Source organism: Biomphalaria glabrata, chromosome 9 (genome assembly GCF_947242115.1).
Source record: "Biomphalaria glabrata chromosome 9, xgBioGlab47.1, whole genome shotgun sequence".
Lineage (NCBI taxonomy): Eukaryota > Metazoa > Mollusca > Gastropoda > Planorbidae > Biomphalaria > Biomphalaria glabrata.
The window spans coordinates 32,194,365-32,215,711 of record NC_074719.1 but is presented as its reverse complement, the minus strand read 5'-3'; the positions used below and the strand labels follow the sequence as shown (position 1 = coordinate 32,215,711).

The 21,347-nt window shown below is 35.2% G+C and overlaps 1 protein-coding gene across 10 annotated transcripts in view; it reads left to right on the top strand.

The window, feature by feature from the left end:
- Positions 1 to 20,999, top strand: part of LOC106069492 (signal transducer and activator of transcription 4-like) — a 48,075-nt gene extending 27,076 nt beyond the window's left edge. For 8 of the 10 annotated variants that reach the window (XM_056042675.1, XM_056042678.1, XM_056042677.1 and 5 more), the window contains 10 exons: positions 3,751 to 3,843; positions 6,606 to 6,750; positions 7,615 to 7,655; positions 8,192 to 8,307; positions 9,065 to 9,252; positions 10,477 to 10,635; positions 11,270 to 11,360; positions 11,884 to 12,088; positions 14,592 to 14,691; positions 18,146 to 20,999. In XM_056042675.1, the coding sequence (XP_055898650.1) occupies positions 3,751 to 3,843; positions 6,606 to 6,750; positions 7,615 to 7,655; positions 8,192 to 8,307; positions 9,065 to 9,252; positions 10,477 to 10,635; positions 11,270 to 11,360; positions 11,884 to 12,088; positions 14,592 to 14,691; positions 18,146 to 18,621 (1,614 nt within the window). In that variant the 3' untranslated portion in view covers positions 18,622 to 20,999. The remainder of the gene's footprint in view (positions 1 to 3,750; positions 3,844 to 6,605; positions 6,751 to 7,614; positions 7,656 to 8,191; positions 8,308 to 9,064; positions 9,253 to 10,476; positions 10,636 to 11,269; positions 11,361 to 11,883; positions 12,089 to 14,591; positions 14,692 to 18,145) is intronic. The other 2 variants (XM_056042680.1, XM_056042682.1) reach the window with 2 other exon arrangements.
- The last annotated feature ends 348 nt before the right edge of the window (positions 21,000 to 21,347 follow it).

Genomic DNA, 21,347 nt, shown 5'->3' with positions numbered 1-21,347 from the left:
ATGGTCGTTCACCACTGACACAGAGCAGCAGTGGAGTCCGGCAGCCCCCTGAGTGGCTGAGCAGCCCTATTTAGGAGTGCACTGCTCACCTCCATAGCATGAGGACAGGGCTAGAAAAGGTGCCCCAAAAATTGCCTGCTCAAAACTACCCTAGCCAGCCTACCGCAGTTGGCGGGAACCCTACTCAAGCGGTAGAAATTCAAAGAAAAAGACGAGGATAGTTCCTCTTACCATAGGCGCATGGAATGTGCGCACACTACTTGACAACGACACATCTGATAGACCACAAAGACGAACTGCACTAGTAGCCAGGGAGCTCCACAGATACAACATAGACATAGCAGCACTAAGTGAGACTCGGCTTGCAGATGAAGGTGAACTCTGCGAAAGAGGAGCTGGATATACTTTCTTCTGGAGCGGTAGAAGCACTGAAGTACGACGTGAATCTGGAGTCGGCTTTGCCATAAAAACATCAATAGTATCTAAACTAGTCGGGCCTCCCAAAGGAATTAGTGATAGGCTCATGACCCTAAAGCTGCCTTTACAAAACGGAAAGAAACATATTTCCATTGTTAGCTGTTACGCACCCACCATGACCAACCCAGATGATGTCATAGCAAAGTTTTATGAAGAACTAAACTCCACCTTGCTTAATATTCCAAAAACAGAAAAGCTACTCATTCTCGGTGACTTTAACGCAAGAGTCGGCTCTGACCATCACATCTGGAAAGGTGTCTTAGGCAAATTCGGGATAGGTCAATGCAACAGCAACGGATTATTACTACTCCAGACCTGTGCTGAACACAAGCTGCTCATATCGAACACAATATTCAGTCTTCCAATGAGAAAGCGAACTTCCTGGATGCATCCCCGCTCAAGACACTGGCACCTCATAGATTACGTCATCACCAGACAATCTGACCGTCAGGACATTCGTGTCACCAAATCTTGCTGTGGTGCAGAGTGTGGAACAGACCACCGCCTCATCATCACAAAACTAAACATTCGTATCCAACCAAAGAGACGTCCGCAAAAATCAAAACCCCTAAAAAGGCTAAACACGGCCAGCTTAGCAGATGACAAAACTGAAAAGTCGCTTGCAGATGCAATAGAGAACTGCCTCAAGTCCACCGTTCTAACTGAATCAAATGTAGATAAAAGCTGGGAATGCTTCAAAGAAGCTCTATCTATAGCACAGCATTAAACATACTCGGTCCTATGGAGAGAAAGCATCAGGACTGGTTTGATGAAAACAGTATTGAGATCAGAAAACTATTAGACGAAAAGCACAAGCTCCACAAATTGTGTCTGAACAACCCAAACTCCCAGTCCACTAAAGATGCATTCACTAACATCCGCAAAAATTTGCAAAAACAGCTACGCCAAATGCAAGATACCTGGCTTAGCAAGAAAGTGGAAACAATACAGGAATTTGCTGACAAGCACGATATGAAGAACTTCTACCATGCCATAAAAGAAATCTATGGACCCACAAAGTCAGGCTGATCCCCTCTATTAAATGCTGATGGGACAATCCTATTGACAGATAAGGAAGAAATCCTAAAACGCTGGGCAGAGCACTTCGAAAAGGTTCTCAATACACCTCCCATCATAAATGAAGCGGCCATAGACAGGCTACAGCAAGTACCAATAAATGAAAAAATGGATGACCCACCTACGCTAAAGGAAACCGATCTTGCCATTCAACAGCTCGCAAGCGGAAAAGCCCCAGGAGCTGACTCCATTCCCGCAGAGGTCTACAAAAAAGGTGGATTAGCCCTGATTGAAAGACTTCATAAGCTCTTCTTAATTATGTGGGAAAAAGAGTCAATACCACAAGACTTTAAAGATGCCAAAATTGTTCATTTATACAAGCGAAAAGGAAACCGCCAGATCTGCGACAACCACAGAGGAATATCTCTTCTCTCTATTGCTGGGAAAATCCTTGCACGCATCCTACTAAATCGGCTTATGCAACACATAGAATATGGTCTACTACCAGAAAGCCAGTGCGGCTTCAGAAAAGAGCGTGGAACCATTGACATGATCTTTGCAGCAAGGCAGCTCCAGGAAAAATGCCAAGAACAAAATGCTGACCTGTTCTCAATATATGTCGACTTAACAAAGGCATTCGACACTGTTAGCAGAGAAGGACTCTGGAAGATCATGTCAAAGTATGGCTGTCCACAAAAATTCATAACCATGGTGATACTATTTCATGATGGCATGAAGGCTCGTGTCCAAGAAAGTGGAGAACCATCAGAGCCCTTCGAAGTATCAAACGGGGTAAAACAAGGCTGTGTCCTAGCACCTACACTGTTCAGTATCATGTTCTCCGCTATGTTGACAGATGCATTCACAAATAGAGAAAACAACGGGATAAATATATCATACAGATTTGATGGTGGCCTATTCAACCCGAGGCGGCTTAAAGCAAAATAAAAAACAAATGCAGCAGTAATCAGAGACTTGCTATTTGCTGATGACTGTGCCCTAAATGCCTGCTCTGAAAACGATCTGCAGAGCATCGTCAGTGACTTCTCAAGAGCATGCTCAGACTTTGGCCTTACCATCAATACGAACAAGACTGAAGTCTTATATCTACCTGCTCCTGGGAAAGCCTACTTGGATCCAAGCATTACTATAAATGGACAGGATATAAACGCAGTGGACAAATTCACATATCTTGGCAGCACACTCTCCAGAAATGGAAAAATCGATAGTGAAATCGACCTGCGTATCGCCAAGGCCAGTGCATCCTATGGCAGACTGTCTACAAATGTCTGGAACAGACGTGGTATCACCACAAACACCAAGCTAGGGGTCTACAGAGCCGTCATCCTCCCTACATTGCTCTATGCCTCAGAAACATGGACAGTGTACAGTAAACATGCAAAGAGACTAAACCGCTTCCACATGACATGTCTGAGAAAAATACTAAATGTCAAATGGCAAGACAAAATACCAGATACAGAAGTCCTTCGAAGAGCGTGTCTGCAAAGCATCCACACAATCCTGATGCAGTCCCAGCTGCGATGGGCAGGTCACGTCTACAGAATGGAAGACCACCGCATCCCAAAACGACTCTTGTATGGCCAACTAAGCGAAGGAAAGCGCTCGCAAGGTGGGCAAAGAAAGCGCTTCAGGGACACCCTCAAAGCTTCTCTGAAGGCGTTCAGCATAGACCCTGGCACCTGGGAGACAGAGGCACATGACAGAGCATCATGGCGTCACGCTGTGAAAACTGGCGCACAGGTTGCTGAGGAAAAAAGAACAACGCAGGCAGAAGAAAAACGCCAGAAAAGAAAAGCAAGACAAACGACACTAGCTCCAGCTGGAATAACCTGCCCAGTGTGCAGCCGAACATTCCGGGCTCACATAGGTCTCACCAGCCACATGAGGAGGCATAAAACCCCAGTGCAAAGCCCTCAGCCCCCTGGATGACAAAGTGGTCTTCATCGAACCACGATGGACGAACTATATATATTCCTATGTAGTAAATAGAATCTAGATCTAGATATTTTATTTCTTTTTTTTTCATTTTTGTTACTACTTGTCTTTGTATTGTGTTTAAATTTAAGATTTTATAGTTATTGATTTCCAGATAACCAATTAGCAACATAAATATTTTGCTCCTTTATGACTTTATAACTTGCACAAAAAATAAATGGTCCTTTTCACTATTCTTACTTTCATTATAAGAATCATGTATTTTGTTTTATCTTCAATTTATGAATCAATTTGTTTCAGACACTTTCTCTACCATTTATGTTTAATACTGGGTCCAATCAGATTCTAGAGCTCATTGCAGCTAGGATGTGGTATTGTGCTAACTTTGATTTAGTGAGTATTGTTCAAATAATATAGTTAATTAAACATTCATATATTTACCATTGAAAAATAAAGATCAGAAAATTGGTCAATATGGGGATTGAACCCACAACATTCATGTTATTTCCATGGCATATTATCAACTAAACTAACCAATCATACCACAATGTTCAAAATGTATCTTGGAATAAATGATTAAATTATTTGCTTCAATTTTTTATTTCTATCTTTAATATCATTTGGTAGAGCTACATAGAAAGCAAATAAAACTGCTCAAAAGCTTTTATTAAATGTGTCTGTTACAATAAGACCAAAAAAAACAATATACATATGTTAGGTACATAGCATCATGTATGAACATCCAGGTTTTTCTACCTCAGTCACTGAGAAGTTTTTAAAAGCTTCATCTAATTTCTTTGTAAATTCGATGCAAAGATAGGGATTGTTTGTACTTGCAGTATTCAGACAAGGTTTTCTTTTTCCATGTGATGTGTGGATCTTAGTAGGCAGCAGTCTTGTCCAGCTGGACACTAAAGTGTGATCAGCATCACAGTCCGCTCTACGTGTCAGCAGTATGTTTCCAATGCCCCTTTTCTGTGTCAGTATCATGTCCAGCTGGTGCCAGTGCCCAGACCTAGGATGCCTCCAAGAGACACAGTGCTGTGGTTTTGTTCTGAAGTATGTGTTGGTAATGCAGAGCTTATGGTATGCACAGAATTCAAGAAGTCTTTGTCCGTTCTCATTCATCCTGCCAATTCCAAAAAGCCAAAGGCAGTCTGGCCAGGTAACGTGGTCTGCTCCTACTCTTGCATTGAACCTAGAATGACCATGTGCTCTTTTTGAGGGATAATCTCAATGGCTTCCTTCACTAGTCTTGGGAACAAAACAAAGATAAATGAAGACTGGTTTGAAGCAAGTCTGCCAGAAATGGAAACTGCCACTAGAAACAAGAGAGTAGCCATGCTAAACTACAAGAAGGAGCCCATCCCAAGCTATGCTCAGATCTACTCGAAACGATGCCCCTAAGAACAGCAAGACAGTGTGCTAACAAATACTGGCAGGACCTTTGTGACTGTGGTAACATCAAAGGACTTTATGAGGGCATGAAAAAAGCCTTTGGACCTCACACCAGTAAGTGTGCCCCGCTCATGCCAAAAGATGATCAAGTCATCAGTGATCGCGCACTGCAAATGGAGCGATGGGTAGTGCACTATGCAGAACTGTACCAGTTTGAAAATGCCATCTCGCCTACTGCTTTGTCTAACTTCCCACCACTTTCAATTTTTAGCGAATTAGACGAAACACCCTCTGCAAAGGAACTGAGCACAGCCATTGACATGCTTGCACACGGGAAAGCACCCGGAGGAGATGGTATTCCTGCAGAAGCCATTCAGGCTGGAAAGCATGCCCTAATCAAACCACTCCACGAACTGTTAAGTTTGTGATGGGAGCAAGGAATAGTCCCCCAGAAATTGAAGGATGCCAACATAGTAACAGTTTACAAAAATAAAGGTGACTGCTCCGATTGTAACAGTTATAGAGGCATTTCACTTCTTATCATAGCTGGGAAGGCTTATGGCAGAGTAATACTGAAGCGGTTGCAGATCTTGGCAGAACGAGTTTACCCAGAATTGCAGTAGGGCTTTAGGGCTGGTAGATCCACAACAGAAATGTTTGCCCTTGTCAGCAGACTTGGCTTGTTTGCCGTATTAGAGAGAATCAGCTGTCCAAACAAGCTACGGAAACTAGTGTCAGCTTTTCATGAAAATTTGCAGGGCACCGTACAGTTTGACACTTCCGCCTCTAGCCATTCTCCATTAAGAGCGGAGTAAAACAAGGATATTCGGCATCTTCTTTTCAGTTGTAGTCACCAGCGCTTTTAAATCCCTGGAGTATATGTCTACAGTAGATCCGATGGAAAGCTATTTAACCTGGCATGCCTTAAAGCAAAAACAAAGAGACGGCATATTCTGATAAGGGAACTGCTGTACGCCGATAATGCTGCACTCATATCTCATTCACAAGAAGGATTGCAGAGGCTTGTGAATGCAGCTGCCTGTCAAGAGTTTAGCCTTACTCTAAGCCTATCCAAGGCCAAAATCCTGACACAAGATGTCACAGAAATGCCAGCGATACATATTGAAAATCACACACTTATGGTGGTGCAGGAATTCACATATATATATTATATAGCTCCTTCTGTCTCGGAAGACAATGGATGCACCCAGATGAGTCACTGACTTTGGTTACGTCTTGAGATGGGGCAGAATCTGGAGTGGCTGATCAAGCCAATTCTGGAGCTGCAGAGTTGGCCACAGTTCATGCATGTATATGCATCAATAACTAATCATCACAGAATTATAATTTGAAACAATGACTCTTATAGCTATGTACTTTATATAGTATCATACAAGGAAATTTTTTGATTGTTTGCATCCTTGTTAGTCTATTCTTAAAGCTTCTTAAACTGCTATCTTAACATTCAATCTTTTTCTAAATATTTCTAAATTACGTTTTATTTACATCAATATGTCATCAAGGTTTTCAAGATGATTCAGTCTAGCAGTAAACAAGTTTTTTCTCTTTTATATACACAATGTCAACTCTCCATTTCAGTCTTGCGCACTTAGGCACACTAAGACTAACTTTCTCTCTTCTGGCTTGTGCACTGAAGTATGACAATGTCCAATATAAAATTTTATTATTATTGTTAAAAGGGTTTTTCTAGATAAAAAAGTTTAAACTATGAAGTAAAGATATTTTATTGTTGTTAGTATGATGGGAGATTTCACTGTGATGATTCTCTGGATGTGGAGATTGTGCTTAAAATGCTGGCTGATAGAGTAGCAAACCTGAATCCAGCTAATCCCAGACTTCTTTACCAAGATGAAGTTGAGTTTCTTCAAACAAGACTGCCAAGTAAGTTCAATTGTTGACTCAGATTTTCATGTGCATTTACTATGGGAAGAAATAGATGAAAATATCTTGCGCTGCTATTATACTGTTGACTTAGTGAGTGTGATGGAAAGGGACATATTAGGCATTATTTTAGGTACACTACCATTTACTTGGATGCTCTCTTGAAGAAAAACTGGCCAGATGTTCTCCAGCAGCATCAAGTTCAGGGGTAATTTTTGGTTTGAACAATGTCATGGTCCCACTCTTGGCCATGGTGATGTGATCCAGGCTGCCTGGACATGCCTGGTTTGCATGCTGGACTGTTATTGGGACTTATCGATGGTCTTGAGCTCAAACCCTGCCCGCTCACATTTCCTGTCATCCTGCAGGAGGTTTTGGCTAGGAAGTAAATTATCTTCAACTCAGAAGGAACATCCGAAACATGTAAAAACATTTGACACCAACTTAGTATCAGGAGTTGTTGGATGGAATACCATTGTTTATTAACCCAACTTGATAGTTCCTTAAGGCATACTCCTGAAATAAAAATAGCTTTGCTAGACACTTGCCACTTAAGCAGGCCAGATGCTAGACTTTGGTTGTCAGAGATACTTGCCATTTAATCCATATTGAATATCTAGGCTATAACAACTCTTACTTACTTAGACTTAGGTCCTCCCGCGCCGTTCGGCGCATTGGGCGGCAAGCTGTCTCCATAATGATCTGTCACTGGCAATGTCTGAAGCCTCCTCCCACCTGGTGTCCACTGTTCTGAGGTCCTCCATGAAGGTGTGTCGCCAGGTAATACGAGGACGTCCCTGTTTGCGCTTTAACAACTCAATTGAATATAAATAACTTTTTTTTCTTAAACATTATTTCTTCTAGATAGTAGCAATGGGAAGGTAACCATGCAAGGATTTATTAAGGTAATTGTTTGTCTTAATATGTTCTTAAAAGCTCATTATTGAAATACAATTTGTTGTAAAGAATTATGCTGTTTTCAGCTGGTTGAATGTTGTCAGTCTTGTGTATATCATCATAAAGCATAGAGAGTCTTGTTCAACACCCCAACTCTTAGTACTCTAGACTTTCTCATTTCTGTCTTCCTGCACTTCACTCTCTTCAGTTAAACACCTCACTCTCAATAGTTTTTCAGCATCCTTCGTAGTTGCCAATAATTCGTACCAGCTCTTTATTGTCCTTTAATTCTAGACTAGCTCAAACTGCTTCTCTTAAAATTGTTTGTTTAAGCTATTAACTATGTCAACATTTGTATCAAACATTTCCCACATCCAACATACCCACAGATCCAGACAGTGAATTATTAAAAAATTTTAAGCACTTGGTAATGTAATGTAGGCCTACATGTTAGTAATGATTCTTCACATGTTTGTAATTAATTTTCACATTTTTGTAATAATTCTTCACATGTTTGTAATGATTCTTCACATTTCTGTCCAAGGATAAGATGAAGAAAACTAGGGCAGCTGATCAAGAACTAGGATTTTCTTTCCACACCTGGTTCTATGCTGTTCTCTACTGCATCAAAATACGTTTACTAAACCCTTGGATTGACGGGTAGGCATTTCATATATACCGGTTTACAATTCTTTCTATAATAATAATAATTTAATGTATAGAGCGCTGTTAACAAACATGATGTGATAACATTACAAACATAAACATGAGAGCTAAAATGATGAACTAATCTAAAAAAAAGTTTTGAACAGATATGTCTTAATGTTCTTTAATGTAGTGAAGCATGTTGTCTGAGATCAATGTGGAGTGAGTTCCAAACCTTTGGTCCAAGTACTGAAAAAGCCCCTGAACTGTAACTTTTTAGTGAGAAACATGGCATCATTAGAAGCATTACGTCCATGGAGCACAGTTTTCTCTGAGGGACATTGGAAAAAATATAAGACAGATAACTTAATTTAGTTAAAGAACTTTGACAATGTCTTGTTAGAGAATTAATTAATACAGTGCAAATCATCATATTTATCTCTATTTAAAAAGATAGGTACAGTCTAAGTTTTTATATTTAAAAAGATAGGTACAGTCTAAGTTTTTATATTTAAAAAGATAGGTACAGTCTAAGTTTTTATATTTAAAAAGATAGGTACAGTCTAAGTTTTTATATTTAAAAAGGTACAGTCTAAGTTTTTATATTTACGTTTCACATCTAATAGTTCAACAACCCAATAAAACTTATCATTCTTTATACTAGCTGTCTTTTTCTAAAATGTCTAACAAGCTAACCATTGTCTAGTAATTCCAATTGCTACAATGATTTTGATTTTTTTTTGGCTAACCAAAAAGTTTCTTATCCTGTCAGTTTCATTTATGGCTTCTGCTCTGAAGCTACTGCTGCAGAACTTCTAGAAAAAGAGAGTGTGGGAACCTTTATTCTCAGACCTAGCATTTCAAGAGAAATAAATTCCATGAGTTCCCGTGAAGCATGTACAGACTTAACAATGGATATCAAGTTAAAGAAAGATAATCCCAGCCTAGATGAAAATCCTTGTAAGATTTTCTTTCATCAATTAAAAGTTTGAAAAAAAAAAGAATTTTTATTTATGTTAGATGATGTGATGAATTTTGGATTCAAACCAATATAGTATTGAAAACCTTTGTTCGTATCACTTACAGTTTGCTTATAACAACATCTAGTTGTAAGAATAACATATGTACAACAATCATTATGTAAAAAAAAAACAAAGAAATGATAATCGATTTTCGTAGGGACAAGAATGAAAATGATATTGTTTCTGTAGCTGGAGAGACTATTGAAATTGTGCAAACCTTTAAATACCTTGGTACTATCCTAGACAATAAACTAAATTTTACTGCAAATACTGATTATATCAGCAAAAAAGGGCAGCAAAGATTACGATTACTAAGAAAACTGTCCTCGTTTAATGTTAGCGAAAAAGCCTTGGCTATGTTTTATCACGCTCACATCTGCAATATTTTAAGTTTCAATATCACTGCCTGGTATGGCAATCTGAGCATTAAAAATAAAAATAAACTTTATAGAATCCTAAATGCTGCTGGCAAAGTCATTGGCAAAAAACAACCCCCATTTGGGCAGTTGTTTGAGACAAACATCTATAAAAAAGCTAACAAGATCCTTGAAATAAAGAATCACCCTTTGTGTCAGGATTTTGTGATTTTACCATCACAAAAGAGATACAAGACACTGATAGCAAAGACAAACAGACACAAACACTCTTTTGTTCCCCTGGCAATCAAATCATTAAATAAGAACAATCTAGTATAAACTTTGTCACATGTAAATTATGAGTGAGTCTGGTGTGAATGTACACTTTGGTTTCTTATAGTTATAATGTTTTTTGTTTGGTGTAATGCACAAATTGTAAGACAAATTTCCTTACGGATAATAAAGATTATTATTATTATTATTATTAGGAAGTTTCTGAAAGAAACAGCAATCCTTCCTCAGAATAAAGTTTTCTCACCAGTTAGACTTTTACTTTAAAGTTGAAAAGCTTTTATTCTACTTCGTTAAAATAGTATTTAAAATTATTGAAGGAAAAAAATCACTGGTGGTAGAGCTGGTCCTTCAAAAACAGCCAGTGGTCATCAGGGGAACTTCACTTTCCCTATGTAGCTCAGTTCTTGAGTTGTAAGACACTGCACTAATCAGTGCTTCTCTTTATTATATGATATGGGTAAAACAAGTTAAAATTCTTTTTATCATTGGATACAAATATTTCCACTTGACAGATTTTGTGCAGTCAATCCCCATCCTAATGAGTAGTGTCCAGAAGTACTCTCTGTATGGAGCCATTGCTGGAATAAAGAAGAACAATGAAGCCATTGCTAAATATTGCCTGACTAGAAATGGGAAAAAGAGCATTGCTTTCTTGAGAGCATACAATCAGGGTAAAAAGTTGTGTTCTATTTGTATGTCATTAAATTTTTTAAAGTTTTATATTTTCTTAAAAATGAAGGCAAGCTACAATAATGCAACTTACCTATGAAAAAAAAGCTATCTTCAGCTTTAAGAAATATTTCAGTCAGATAGAATTTGAGATTTTTGAAATAAGTAGACAAAGTGAAACATGTTAAGAATGCCACCTTAAAAGATCACGGTTGCCAATTAAATGATGAAAATTACTTTGAGCCTACAAGCAAAGAGCTTAGAAGTTTGATTCAACAGTACTGAAAAGTGGAATGTGAGGCTGATTGTTGTAAACCTCTTGGTTACCTATTAAAGAGCTTGAGTTGGAATCTTTACTAGAGCTGAGCACCTAAAGGCAACCTTCTCCCAGATACCCACTCCCCCTATATGTCCACAAAAGAGACGGACCAGAGCATCAATGAGCATGAAAGTTGTACTATACAAAAGTAATTTTTTTAAAAAGTACATAGAAATAATGAAATGGTCTCTTGTCTTACAAATGCTTTGCAATAACAATAACTCTCTTGTCTGTCCACCAGATACACCAAAAAAAGCTTGTTCTTGATTGGCTTGGCTCTAATAGGCTTCATTCATTGTCTTTCTTTTGTTCCTTAGGGAAAGTGGAAGGGGAGTATGAGAGTATCAAAGACTATCGATTGATGGTGAAGAAGATGGAGGAAATCCAAATTAAAGAAATCGGTTTGGAGTAAGTCCTAGCATTGAATATTTCATAGAATGAGATGTCACACACATAAAGCTTATTGTGGTCCACACACTTTCATTAAGCTATGAACTAACAGAACTTAAGAAATAGTCCAGCAACACTGTTGCATTATTGTATGACAAATTTTACTTTTTTTTTTGCTACAGTTTATTTTTAGCTATTGAGTGTCATGCTTTCCATGTGTGGATGCTAATATATAAGTAGAAAACAGTTCTGTTGCAAATTTCATTTGAATAAAAACAATTACCAAAAAGTCAGTATTTTTATGTTTAGACTTTAAACATTATTGCATTTGTTGTTAAAATATTTTGAAATGAAACTATGAGAACACCAAGTTTGAACAAAACTCAATGCTATAGAACAGGGGTGGGCAAATTACGGGTAACATTGATGTCTTTGTTCACAGCACAACTTGTAACATTGAGGTCTTTGTTCACAGCACAACTGGTAACATTGATGTCTTTGTTCACAGCACAACTGGTAACATTGTTGTCTTTGTTCACAGCACAACTGGTAACATTAATGAAAGAAATGAGGATGCTAAGAGTGGAGCCTCCCAACGTAAACGCCCCTTCCCTGGCCACTTCACATCTTCAAGTTCTCCAACTAGTGTTTGTGTTCCTGCACAAAGTCCTTCTGATGCAAGTAGTCATTGGTCAAATACTACCAGTACCTCAGATCCAGTTGATATGTTTGATCAAGAGAACGCGGTAAGTAGCTGTTTACATGTTGTTACAGTCATGACATTTGTTTGCTATAAGATCATCATTTTGATACAGGTTAATTAATTTTTTGGTACATTGTGGGCTATAGGTGTGCTTTATTGTTTTACATGCACATTTTGTATTGCTACATGTCTGCCTTAGTTAGATGCATTTCATAATGTATTATAGGTATATGGATGTGTTTTTAAGGTTATGCAAAATATTTGTTATGACAGTGTCTTGCTGCAAGTATGCCACGTGTTGTTTCAGGCAACTCCTTGGGTATCAAAATAACAAGCATTACTCTCTCTCATAAAAATAGATAAATGATCTTGATGCTTGTTTTTTGTTAAGGAAAGTTTTGACAAACTATGTTGCTGTTTAGTTGTTTCATCTTATTAATAAGTAATTACAAATACACTTTAGACATTAGAAAATAGTGAACTGTGAGGTTACCATAGTTGTGAGCATTCTAAAAATCTAGTTGTTTATAATGTTTATTGATGACAACTGCACATTATGAAATTATGTATTTTATTGCAATCTGTACTACAGGCTTTGCAAAGCCCCAGACCATGACCCCCCAATATCGACACTGTCATCATGGCTTCACTCAACATAAAACAACGCTATAGCACCCCTGTAATAATGCAGTGGGTACCGAGTCACATAAGTGTGACTGGCAACACTATTGCAGACTCCTTGGCCCACCAGGGAGGGCAAATTCCACCCACTGAACAGGCTGTAAGTTTTCATCATGCTCTGGCTGTAATTCAAAAAACAGAAATGGAAAAGTGGTTTGAGTGCCTGTGGAGTCTGGGAGCACATGTGGTGGAGGCTGTCCAGGCCTGAGCAAGCTATTATAGCACAGTGCAGGACAGGCCATTGTCCTGTTAGCTCATATTTCTCATGGCTATGGCCAAATTTTGATTCACAGTGCCCCGCTGCGTTAAAGAAGAGGAAACCGTGCCTCATATCCTGTTTGACTGCCCCAGACTTGCTGATCTCCATCTCAACAGGTCTTGGAACCCAAAAATTCTCAACCTGTATAGCAACATTTATGCACTACACAGTAGGGTTTCTGTCCAGGTCTTTTGCAAAAGAGGATTTGAGCCTCTCAAGCCCTCACTCAAATGGAGTTTGATGATGATGATGATGATTGCAATCTTGTTATTTGATCAGTATATTTATATAATTGTGACAATTTCTTTGAAGAGTATTATGTAGACTTGACTTCAATAGGCTGAACTTGGTAAAGTTATTGTAAAAAAAAAAAGATCTTGATATATATCCTTCAAAAATTATGAGAACGATATTTGTATTTTATCCAATTAGCTGGATTTTTCTTTTGTTCTTATTTTGTTTTGTCTCAATGTTTTTATCTCTAGTAGTAGAATTAAAAAGATATGATCTCAAAGTTCAATAATAAATTACTATGAAAAAACAAATTATTCACAAATTTCTTAAATTTAGTTAACATTTCAATATTACTTTCATGATCTTTTTTAATCTGATTAGTGTTTTGTCATTAAACTACAATTTTGCAATTTGTATAGCATTTAGATAGCAAAATAGTCATCAGAAATAACATCATGTCTAACTGATAATTGCTGCTTTTTTTTAAATGCCTATTAAACTATTAAGGTTTTTTAAAGTATTGCTATAGCAATTAACTATTTAAAAAATAATAATATCAGTTAATCCATAAATTAATGTTTTAACTATTGATAAGTTGCTTTGATTTCTAATAGCGTGGAAAAAATTAATAAAAGTTAAAATTTTCAATTTTTTTCTTTACTCATTTAAGCTAATTTAGCAATCTCTAATTTGTTTCTTTCTTCTAAATATCTTTTTAATAATTCTCTGATAAAATCAGTTCCTTCTTTTGCTCTTACCATTAACTCACACTTTCTTTAGAGTCCAGAAAAGGTCAAAAAATGCAATTTTTGCACATAGAAGTATGGCTGGATAGCTAGTTTAATAGAGTGTTTCACTTATAATGCAAATGTCAGATTAATCCCCTTTCTGGCCAATTTTTTTTTCTTAAAAAAAAATAAAATAAAATGTTTACTCTATTATTTGAACTTAAAGCAGGAATAATTTTTGTTTCAATTTATTCTACTTGTTATTCATGAAAGAATCCCCCGCTATTTTTTTGTCCTCACTTTAAACAAAAATGTAGGCCTATCTTTGGATAGAAAAAAACAACACATCTTAACCATTGGAGCTAAACTAATAAAAACTAATGGAATTAACACAAGTTTAACTTTCTTAAGAATTTAATAACCATACCATTTGCTGCTTTTTTTAACACGCTAAATCTAAAAGGTCTTCAACTTAACCTTAATCAAATGGAGTGATGTAGAGGGGGTGGGGGTCGAGGAAAAAAACAGTGTAATTATTTATAAACTAACATATAAAATATCAAATATTAAAAATAGATGTCAATATTACTTTCATTACCAAAATAATAATTATTATTTGGCTTATTTTTTTATATTTGAACTAGACATTTCATATGAGTCCAGGAAGCTACAATGTTGCCCTTGGTCTTACTACTGCATCAGTTCAAGGTCTAAGGTCAGATCACCAGAGCAACTGTCTGCCTGGTAAATCTATTGTAAATATAGCTTATGAAATAAATTAACTCTAAAATGAGACCTTGGTCTGATCTATTCCCTTAGGCATTGATTTAGTCATATAATTTATTTAAAAACAAAAAAAAGCACATCACAGAATATAATTGAAGCATTATGTTTTCATTGGCTTTCATTCTTTTGTTCAATCTTTTTTTTTAATAATGTGCAAAAAAAGTGTTGGGTAGGCGTGGGGTTGGGTGGATAAATGAAATAATGTTTTCTGCATTTATTTTCTGTGATGTTGCCATCTGCTACAAGGCTAAAGAATTTAGAATGAACATGTGATGGAAAAAATGTTAAGAATTTCAAATTTAGATTTATGAAATTTTGTTTTGTGAGAGTCTTTTTAAAACCTCAATACCAACATATGAGTCATTAGCTAAAATTGAAATATAAAAAAAAAAACAAGAATTGAACACTTTTAGCTAACATGTGAAACAGTCATCTACAAGACCCACACAACTACATTAGATTTAATTTAGCCTAGGTTAAATAATTAAGACTGTTGAATTACTGCATGACTAATCTGTATGTGCTTTGGACTGTCATATTGATACAGAGTTTGTGAACTTTCTGGTGTTGTCTTCTAATGTCTTGAAGGAAGTTTGGTGTTGGACATAATAACTAGGGGCAGACTGGTTATATGGGCAACTGGGCAAAGGCCCAGTGAAATAGTACCCAAATGGGTGGTGAGGTCACCGAATGGGCCACTTTGAACAATAACTACTTAAATGTGACTGGCATTCTTTTACCTTTCATAAAAAAAACACTTTACAGACTAAACAAATAAGCTATGGCCTATATACACTAATGCGTTTATATTTTGTGTAGTCAAGTAGAAGTTACATTAGTTTGAATATATCAGGCAACTCTAGAACGAGACCCTGAGCTTATAAATTTAGTAAAGAATTTCAGGTTATAATGGGAGTATTATTGTACACAATGATTTATAGATCCACTGTTACCTAAAATGATTCAAAAATAGTGTGTCCAGTCAAATATGTATTAGGCCTATATTATTGGGTTGTTTCATCGCATGATCCCAGGAATTCCTAGCTACAAATTTTCCACAGTTAGGGATAGAGAAAGGTGTAAAGAAGACTATGAATAGGACAATGACTATTGTGAGAGATGGAGGTGAGAGCTAAGAGAGTTTTCTTGTAATAACTGTTCAAATGGTGATTATTGAATTTAAAAGAGGCATAATTTATTGACACAGGCATGTTTTGTAATCATTAGCTCTATTTTTGCGTTAGGGCTTATGCAAGTAAGCTTGTAAAAAAGTTTCGGCAGATTGAAATGTTTAAAGAATAGGCTGAAAAGTATCATGACACAACACTTGCAAGGTTTAATGTCTAAATTTCCCCTTTCAGACTTTACAATCTATAGAAAAGATGATGTAAAGGTCATCTTTTTGTGTGACCCATGATTAATGAGGGTGTCATGTGGCCAGCAAAACAACCAACTGCCTTTACTTTCCCCAACTAATGTCAGGTACCCATTAGAGCTGGGTGGACTCAGAGGTGCCCAAAAGATCCCGAAAAGAAAATATACCCATTCTTTATTAGGGTTTAAACCCAGAAGCACTCAGTTTGGAAGCCAACCAATTTACCACTTAGCCACAGTGCCTCCTTTCATGTTTATGGGTGTTGATAAAGTTTTTTTGATGAGAAACCTTTTAACCTTAATAAATTAATGTATTGCAAGAACTTTCATGTTGTTCCCTTTTGGAGTATTATGCTTCACTCTTTTAATTATATTAAATCATGGAATAAAGTATTCAAACTATTCTATTCAAACTAATTTATGCTGTGATGGTACAATTGTTTGTACAAATTGGGATTTCCTTTAATCTCTAAATCTATCTGCTTGTAGAAATAGAATACATCAAATTAGGCCAACCTAAACCAACTTTTGCATGCTGGCATTCAGTTTTCCATTATTAAAACTTTTTTTTATGGGCAGGTAATAATAGATGCAAGCTGTATTTGTGGGCCTGATGGTTTATGCCAGGGCCAATTTTTACATCCATTCCTCCCCTGATAATATATTAATAAATAACCTTCATTAGTCTTTATTCCTGATGGAATAATTGATAAGTCTATAAATAAAAGACACATTAATTGACTAAATTTGAAATTCAAAAGGAAAAAAATCTTGACTCATATGTTCTTTGTTTTTTTGTGTGTGTTTTTTGTGTGTGTTAATTCCTTTAAGACTCAGGTCCCATTTTGTTGGCTATTACCTATTTAAACATACCACAACTTTAATTTCTGAATATTTTTTTTTTATTAATATAATTACTATAGGTAATCCAAGCTTGTTTTTTTTTACTATTATTTCATGGATAAACCACACCAGTAGCATCCTAGGATTTTAAGATTTCTTTTAGCTAATTAGTGTAGACATTTTTATTGATCAGCTTTAATTTTTTGTTAATACTCCAAACGTTTTGCTGTAGTTTTTAACTTTTGTAAACAAGAAAGATATTAATTATATAGGCCTACATTTTCAATATAGTTATTTGTAGTTTTTTTTGCTATAAAAAATATAATCTATTTTTTTTTCCTTTTTGTAAGATTCTTTTTTGATGAAAATATTTTAAAATCCTAAACCAGATTCAATTTTCCTTTAATGAATATCACAAACATTAGTTAGTTTGAAATATTCTGTTAGCTTTAAAACCTCAATTCAAATTTTTTTATTCTGCATAATTCTTGTTTTTTTTTTTATTGATGGTAATATTAATCTAATAGAATAGAATGTAGTTTTTAATGATATACATTACATTGTAGTGTGCAATCTAGCATATTAAATTGTGATGTGTAGTGAACTATGTTAGATTATAGCTTGTAGGAATAGAAAAAAAGTGGAAATACACATTTTGTTGTCTTCTGCAGACATTAGTGTAATTGTGGGTGGTCTTTTTGAAAAAAAAAAATTTTTCATAGCAAACAATAAAATACACAGTTGTTTTTTTAACTCTAGTTATATTCTGATCTACAGTGCTACAACACTGCAAGGTGTAAGTTAATATACATTGATTTAAGGTACATGGATCATGTGAGCCGAGTGGTAGAGATACTTTATACTCTATGGAAGCTAGTCCTTGAAATATGTATCCAGGATATTTGAATGTCCTTGAGTTCAAGCAGTTTTATGAATTTCTGACATTTGTTGAATAAAGAAAACAGTAAAAAATGACAGGAGAGTAACTGAAGCTAAACAATGGTTGAAAATGTTCTGGAAAATTATTTTGATATATTTTAACTAAAGATCAGGAATTTCAATATTGATTGTGAAACAGGGATAAACAAAGAATACATAAAATTATCCAACAAAGATAATCACATATTGAATCACATATAACCATGTACTTAAACATTCTGTTACCTAATATTATCCATCATTATATTTTTCTTAGTTCACTATGATACTGAGCATCACAGATATCCTTTCCTGACCTGTTTGAGAGACTCTGAGGAGGAAATGGGCCATAGCTTGCAAGAAGGATATTTGGAGACATGTGCTAGCTTAATCCTGCAACGTATTGATGGAACTGATGAATTATCAACACTGCTACATGAATATGCCAAGTCCAAGGACGCAGGAGTAGATTTTATGGACAGTGAACTTATTGAAACATCTCCATATTTTAACAATGAAGCCACTTCCACACAGAATTGGCTATGCGACAGAAGCGATGAGTACAGAAAGTATCAGTATGTGCGAACTAATTCCAACCTTTCTTCAGCGTATTCCTCTTGTACAAATATCTCTAGCCCATCAGACAGCTCTCTAGGTGGAATGCATGAAGAATGTTTATGCATCAGCCCTGCTGATTCAGGAATTGATCGCACTACTCCCTCTCCTCCTAATGAGTATGAGGGAAATAATTAGATTGTGTCTACAATAAATAAATTCCCATGTTTTTTGTAACTTGAAATGTAGTTAAAATTTTCATTGAAGTGGTTTTTTTTTTGTATACATACAAAGATTTCCCACTCATGATTTTTTTCTGGGAATAATGGATAAGTAATTACTGTAACTAAGAAATTGTTTTTTACTGGATCAAGCACATTTAATTGTGTTTTTGATTAGAAGATGGAGAATGGTGGCTGAATGCTAAAACACTGCTAGACTTTAAACGGAATCTTCAATTTTACGATGTCTGTTATTTCACCCACCTCTAATGATTGATTACTTTACATATGTTGACAAAAGAAAAGGTAGACTGTCATTGTCACATAACACCAAAGTTATCTTTTAACCATGGAATCAGGTAGACTTTAAATGATCTGCCCCTTTGGTCTGAAAAGAAAATTTAACAGGGTACTTAATACTTTTTTTTTCCTAATTAGAAAATTCAATTCCTATTTAAACATTATAGAAAATAATAATGTGTAAAACAAAGATACCTCATAGAATTTGCAAATATTATTATAATAGCTGTTTCAAATAAAAACTATACTGAGGCTGGTATGTGTAGCTATGTTCAATATAAGTTGTTCAGAAAAATGGGAATATAAACCTACATTCAGTTCAGTTACATGGGGATTTCTGTCCTTGCTAAGTGCATTGGTATAAATAGATAGATATAGCCTTAATTTGGCAAAATATATTCAAAGGGTAACAATTGTAATATCAAGCCATTGAACCTATACTGGATGCATTTGTTCATTAAATACATAATTTTGTTTTGAAATGTTAGAATGAAGTGGATTTACCTGGCAATTAATTTTGTACAGTGCTCTTTTTACATTCATTTTAACATTGTGTAGTCATAGATGTATCCAAAATACATGGATGGCTCCCTGTTGTTTTTTGTTTAGTGTCATTGTTTACTCTTTATTCAAGAGTTGAACAAAGAGCTAAAAATATATTTCAAGTTTTTATTAAGTACCTCAGTCTCTCTTGTCTATTACATGCAAGATTTGTGTTGTCTATGCTTTGAAGAAATGTAAATAAAAATAGGGATTTAAGTTACTGTTGAATTACAAATTGTAAACATTCTTTTTACAATACTTTTTTTTTTATCGAAAGAAACTTGATTCCTTATTTAAATTTTACATTATTTAACAGAGAAAGTTTATATGTTTTCTTATTTGGGTTTCAAGAGGTTTTTGTATTCCATTTAGAGATTTTGTTGTATTAATAATCTCTAGGGCTGCTATAATTTTAAGCAACCTGTCTTGACTCTAAAATTAGCAGGACCCTTGGGGGCTAGAAGCTAGTTTTATATTGCTCCCATTTGAATTAAACTAAATGTTAATATTAATTTACGATTATATTATCTTAAGTATTACTGATGTTACTTTTAACAAAATATAAAATGTTTGTATTATTGATATTATTGCATCATCATTCTATTTTTGTCACAAACTTTCCAGTAGATGCTTAGAGGAAGAGAAGTCCAAATAATTCTTTAAAACTTTTTATTGTAACAAGTAAATTTGAGATCAATCTAGAGCTTCATATCTGTATTCTAATTTAATGTTATCTTTGATGTGTGTGTGTGTTTTTTACCTGAAGAAATAATTTTTTAATCAACTTTATCAAATATTTTTCTTGCATACTTTTATATATATATAAACATTCCTATCAAATATGTATTTGAAAAAAATAACTCTTAAATTATATCAGGTTGAATATTACTGATATATGCATATGCATCATCAGTCTATTTTTTCACAAACTTTTCTTTACATATATATTTTTAAAATAAGTAACACTTACGAAATCAAATGGATTTAATTTTCTTTAGAATAATATATGTTGTTTTAAAGTGGGTAATCACATTTTTTAAAAAAGCTACCATACAAGAAATATTCAAGCATCTTTGTAAGCATACCAACTTACTAATTACTAACTTATTTGGCTGAAACAAATCTCCCATAAGCACAGAAGCAAGTTGTTAGAAGAGCCAAGTTGTTAGAAGAGCCTATTTGTATTGACATTTATCTTGCCAATGTTTAGTTATGTCTGCCTCTTTTTTTTTTTTAACATTGAATTTGTTAGTTGTGTTCTCTGTCCTCTAAACTTATTCCTTCACTACCCGTTTGAAATAAGTTCTTTTCTATGTAGAAATCAAATGCAGCCTCTCTCAAATTTAAAACAGAAATCACATGGTCAAAGAACAGATATTTGTTAATAGTTAAAATATACACTATTTGATAGGTCAGTGCTTTTTTTTCTCTGTGTAAATGAACACACCTTGTGTGCCATTTGTCAAGTGCTTTACAATTGTTTTGTTCAATAAAAATTTTAATCAGAATCAATATTTTTTTGTTTCTGTTTTTTTTTTTTGTTTGTTTTTTATTTCATTTACAATTTGACTCATTTTGAACAAAAACTTTGTCTTAGGACATTGACAGATTTCTCCAGAGGTTGTTTCTAACATAACATCTGAACAGCATTGTACAAATATCCATAGGGTTTTGATCAACTTCTGAACAGCATTGTACATATATCCATAGGGTTTTGATCAACTTCTGAACAGCATTGTACATATATCCATAGGGTTTTGATCAACTTCTGAACAGCATTGTACATATATCCATAGGGTTTTTTATCAACTTCTGAACAGCATTGTACATATATCCATAGGGTTTTAGTCAACTTCTGAA